Source organism: Limulus polyphemus, unplaced genomic scaffold (assembly GCF_000517525.1).
Source record: "Limulus polyphemus unplaced genomic scaffold, Limulus_polyphemus-2.1.2 Scaffold485, whole genome shotgun sequence".
NCBI classification, from domain to species: Eukaryota; Metazoa; Arthropoda; class Merostomata; order Xiphosura; family Limulidae; genus Limulus; species Limulus polyphemus.
Genome location: NW_013666095.1, coordinates 74153 through 80152, shown reverse-complemented (window position 1 = coordinate 80152; position 6000 = coordinate 74153). Strand labels below are relative to the sequence as shown.

The 6000-nt window shown below is 29.7% G+C and overlaps 1 protein-coding gene across 6 annotated transcripts in view; it reads right to left on the bottom strand.

The window, feature by feature from the left end:
* Positions 1-6000, bottom strand: part of LOC106458555 (LARGE xylosyl- and glucuronyltransferase 2-like) — an 81263-nt gene that overhangs the window by 7550 nt on the left and 67713 nt on the right. For all 6 annotated transcript variants that reach the window (XM_022384807.1, XM_022384806.1, XM_022384804.1 and 3 more), the window contains 2 exons: positions 4153-4277; positions 397-552 (listed from right to left, as the gene is read on the bottom strand). In XM_022384807.1, the coding sequence (XP_022240515.1) occupies positions 397-552; positions 4153-4277 (281 nt within the window). The remainder of the gene's footprint in view (positions 1-396; positions 553-4152; positions 4278-6000) is intronic.

The window sequence follows — 6000 nt, the reverse complement described above, 5'->3', positions numbered from 1 at the left end:
AACAAAACATGCCTCCCCTACCCTTCCTAACTGTCGTCCTTAAGTGTTATGACCACAGGCATTATCCTTTATTACTTAAGGAAAACAGTAAGGAATGGTAGTGGAGGCATGTTTTTGGTTTATATTAAATTCATTATTGTTTTATAGTGCTAATTTTAATAGCCTATGAACAATTAATGTATTGCATAGTACTGTATTTATTGATTTATATATAGATATGAGTCAATAAATACAGTATTATATATTACCTAATATCACTGCAAGTAGAGATAGTTATTAGAAAATGAATTATTTATATATATATAGTCTACCTCAAACATACACCCAACATTTCCAATGAGTACAGGTGTAAATCAATAGAAAATAACATTAAATATATAGATGTCAGAAACTTACTTTCTTTGAAGAATCCAATCTCAATGCAGAAATGGATTTTTTTAAATAGTCATATAATGAATACATGGGGAGGAAATCAATGTCGGTAAGAAAAACAAAAGGCGTTGTCACTTGCTGCAAAGCCACATTCCGTAAAAGGTTGACAGGATAAAATGGCTATAGAAAAAAATGCAGAAGTTACATTTGTCAAACTAAGCTTCAACATTCTTAAAATCTGAAATTAAGTTACATCACTTGTTGGTTGATTTTTTTCTCACAGTAGAGATGCTAAAAATGTTGCACACCCATTAAAAACTAAATAAAATTAAGTTTGCCCCTGAAGAAGAAAGGTCCACCTTTTGAAAGCACTTAGGGTATAGAGTTTGTATTCATTTTAATAAAATTACTGATATTCTACTTGGAAAATGTTAATATGTACAACACCAGCTCTGAAATCATGAAATGATCTAAATACCTATAACAAGTTCACTAACTGGACGAAAAAGTACTACACTATAGCTGAAAAATATAGTTAATTTAATTAAGTTTAGATTATGATGTCTGCTATTACTCTGGTAATAATTTTGTTAATTGAGAAGCGAGTGCAGAGGTAATTAAGAAGTATAGTTCCATAAAAGCACAGATTTTCATTCCCACAAGGTAGTATATATATATATATAATTAACTTTCAATGAGATTTTAATTACAATTATTTAATACAACATGCTGAATAAATAACTTAAGTATACCATGATAAACGACAATGTTAACCCTTCACTGTATGAGCTTGGTGATTTTGAGTTGATCAACCTTGCAACAACCATGTAACCATGAAATTATATGTACTATAACATTTAATGCAGTAAGTAAAAAATTTGGCAAGCTTTTAGTAAACATTAAGAATTTTGTACACAAAAAATTAGATGTTTTTAATTCATTATTTTTACTAAAGATTTGTATGTAACTTTATAGTCAGAGTCTGACTCAGCTTACTCTGAATGCAAGGTGATTTTCATCTTAAGATAAAAAAAACTTTTTTCTCTTAAAGTTTTTACATTTTATTTGCATAATCTCTAGAAACTCTTAACTCAGTAAATGAATATCAAGCTTTTTCAGTAAAACTTTATAGTTTCTATACTCTAACATTATTCAAGCTCTGTCCATTTGACCAATCTTAACTACCACAAAAAATACAATATAAATTACCCTTTTTTCTACAGACTGTATCAAAAAATTGACACAAACATATTGATAGAAATTAAATTTTCCTACACTGAAAATGTTTTTTGAATGACACTTCTCACTTCTAGTGCATCCTTTTGCCTAATCACAAATTGATGATAGTGCTTTACAATATAGAGGGAGTCAGCTGTGCTAGGAGGATGTGTCACACTCCTATTGGTGGAAGGTTGTCACATGCTTACTTACATGCTACAGTGCAGCTATATCACGTGCAATGATTTGAGGGTAGGTGGGAGCATCAGGGCTAGTGGCATGTGAAAATTGGGCATATATATGGCAGCACAAGTCCAGAAATGCTATTATTTGAGAAGAGGTGAGGTATCATATCGGAAAATGTCATTGTAGAAGCCTGTTTAAAGTAAGCAAAGACCAGATGTTCAACACTAGACAGTGTTGAAATGACCATCTCTGTGAAATTCATGTATTGGAAAAAAAGAAGAGCTACAAAATCGTTTGAAAACAGAAAATATTTCCATTTTGTAGATGCTTCAACTAAACTTTAATGTTGAGAAATCACACACAAGTGAAAAAAGACACATCTTAACACATGAGTGCCAAATTGAGAAGGTATGATTGAACAATCAGTAATGAGGGAGACAGTGCAGCACTCCTATTAGTTCAGGGTTGTCGCATGCTTATTTGTATGCAACAATATCACACGGAAGCATGTGAGATTAGTTTGGAGCCTCAAGGTTAGTGGTAAATGAAACATTTCGCATATAGACGGCAGTACTGAATCAGGTAAGCTAAATTTGAGTGGAGTTACGTATCGTATCGGAAATAAAAGTTTTATAATATTAAAATTACATATGTTAACTGGTACCAAGTTTAGTGACATACATTGATGATAAAGAAATTAAATTTTGATTATAACTTTGTAAAAAAACAAAAAAGGTCATAACATGTGCACTTTTAGCTACCCTTGTCCAGGAGGATAACATTAATTTTAATGGTACAGCTCAAGTTCTGAAATTTGTTTGAACATTAGATAAGATTACTTAGGTTCAAAATGTCATATGTATGAGTTACTATAGAATGAAATATGTTAAAAAAACTTGAGTTGCATCTTTCAATTTTTAAAAATAAATTGCAACTCTCAAACATTTGTTTTAATTGCTAGGTAACTAATGCTTCTAGATAGGGAGAATAGATAATTTCTAGATTTTTAATAAGTAAAACCAAGATAATTTTCCTGATTTCAGAGGGTTCTTTAATATTATCATTTTAATCACATTATAATGACATTTTTATTTATACACAAAATGTTAAAACAGTATGGTTTGGACACTGCTCAAATCCTGCATATTTTTTCAGATTACTTTTCAGTGTGTTTGAGTGTAATTAAAAGCTATTTCTACAAGTTTGTAGCAATACAACTTAAAGTAAAATTTTAAACTAATTATCAAAGAACAAGAAAATAAAAAATACAATAGTTGTCTATGGAAGACTGTCAATTATAGTTGCAACAACAGTTTTGGAGTAAACTTGTTTCAAACATACAGTCAATACCTTCAAATTGTATCAAATTTTCTTTTATAAATAACAGAGCTTAACTATAGTTACTGGCTAAAGTTAATCTCTGTGAAATTTATGTTAAGAATAACTGGTATCATACAGCATTCTGCCTCCCCTGCATCTATGCTATTTCCACATCTTTTAACTTCCATTTTTAACTTTATTATTTTATCAAAAATGCAGAAAAAAATTTAATTTTAAACAGAAAAATTAAACAACAAACACTGCTGAACGCTAAGACATGTATCATTTATGGATAACTTAAACACTTTATAAATGTGATGTAAAAGTGAAGGTTGTGTCATTCATTTAACATAACAAGCCAAACAGCAAAACTGATCAAAGCAAGTCATATAAAGGTTATTAGCTCTTTAAACCCATAATTTTTCATTCATTCTACCCAAATTAATTTCATGATGTCCTAATAATTATCACTATGCCTTATAAAAGTTCTGGGCTGTTTATAAAAGGTGAATAATAACATGGTTTGGATTAGTTTTCAACCAGAGATATAAATGATATTGGATGCTGTCACCATCCAATGGGTATATTGGGATTTTTTGCTGGGGTTTAAGGAGTTAATAAGACATAACAAACACTAACAGCAATCTTTAAAAGTTGCATAAGATAGAGTTGATTGAGGCAAAAGTCATATTAAGAGATAAATGACAAGAATGAACAGGCAATTAAAAAAAAATTCATATACTTTCAGTATAGGAAAAGCTTTTAATTTCATTTTATCATTCTGTATACTTAGATTTTTAAAACGTGTGTAAACTGATTCAAAAACATTACACCACTAACATCACAAGGTACACAAAATGTTATTAACATCTACCTCTAAGCTTTACTCTGTACATAAATTGAAACTAATTTTCATTCTGATTTCTGGAATAAAATTACATATTAACTTGAGATCTAACATGCAAGTTTTATACTATGCAACTTGATCAAAATAACTGTTGTTACTTTTTTACAAAACTAACTATGAGTAGAGAAAAGGAAAGCCAATATGCTTACCCCTTCACGATAAACAATATGGTAACCAACATTTTTGCGATTCTGAAGTATTTCTGAACTCAAGGTGTAACTTAAAAACTGTTGAACTTCAGAATCAGACATATACAAGGCTAAACTGATGGGACCTGAAAAAAAAAATTGTATGCATCTATACACTTATGTTAAATGAACAGATAAATTAACGCAAGCATGGATAGCCAGATAGATGATCAGACAGATGTATATATATATATAGATAGGTCTACAGAAATACATTTAAACTGCATAACTTGCCAGAAGAATAATTTCAAACATTGCATTAAGAAAACAATAACAGAATAAATGTTGCTGGACGTGTAGTAAATGGACATTTCTAAAATGATACATTTGATAATATATTTCAATGGGATGATCATCTCCAACTTTATCACTACAGGAAAGCACCAAATTACTGACTTGTTTACATACCATATCTTTTAATTTTATGATTTTGCTTTTCATGATAGACAGTGTAAAGATCTAACCAAAAATATAATGGCTGGATCACTCACTTTCTAAAGAAAATACATATAAAACCATAGCAATAATTACTGCTCAATACTAACAATATTGTATTTAATTTTACATGATTCATATTATTTGACACCTTATAACCAACCAACTCAGACAACAAGTAATGTGGAACATAAGTAGCTCAGAAACAATGTGTTTAAAAATCAGATAAGATCCATATGGACCCCTTCAATAATTCTAGGGTTATGTGCTTCATTCACTAGTCATATGTACACAGAATGTTATTTAATAGGTCTGGAAACAACATACAGAAATTTTTAAAATGTGAAAGGCAAGGATAATGTACTCTGTTCAATGGTAACTTAAATTAATGCAGACATAACAAATACAAAAAAAAAAAACTTCAATGTGAGGACAAAACTAATCAAATATGCCTTTGAATTAATAAGCAAAGCTTTTAACAAAAATCCTCAAATAAGTGTAAATCTCAATCTACCATTCAATTCACTAATTTTCAATGAGTTACATTACTTTCATTTTGCAGAATTCCACCCCTCATTGGTAATCCTTAACAAGTGCAAATCAAAAGAACAAGACTAGACTTCCAATAGTGTTGAATTGTATATTACATATATGGTGTTTGGAGTTATTTTTACTTACCACAGTGAATCTATATTTATACAGGATTTGATGAAATTTTATGTTATATAATCTTCAAATCCTATATAAAACTAGGTTCACTATGGTGAGTAAAAGACAACTCAACATATACACATGAAATCCCTCAAAATTAATATTTACAGATATCCCACCAGAAAGTAAACTAGTTTATTTGGAAAATACTCTTTTGAGAACTCTTACCAGCACACAGGCTATAAAAAATGTGGTAAGACTGGCAGATTTACCTTGTGAAGTTAGAATTTTCCTAAAAAGGTATATTTGGGTAGATGATTTAGTCAACTATACTACCACATTTAGGATGCAAATCTTAGAATGACACTTCATTAGTTGATATGAACAGAATTTGGGTAAAATTCTAAAGCTTTATCAATCCACTTATAAAGCTCAAAATCCATTTATGATATGTTTTTGTTAACATTGACAATTTTGCATGACTTTAACAATATAAGTTAAGTTAAATTAGAAGTTAAAAGTGCCACACCATCCCATGATGTTAGAATTTTTCTGAAGAAAAAAAAAATTGAGATCAGGCAGGATCAAATCTGTGACTGTGCTAACCATGCATACATATTAAGCTTTTGTGTACTGAAAAATTTGCTCTATTTTCCTAAGTAGATTATTTTTTCTCTGTTGTTTATTATATTTGTCACGTATTCTAATATCATATGTATGTTA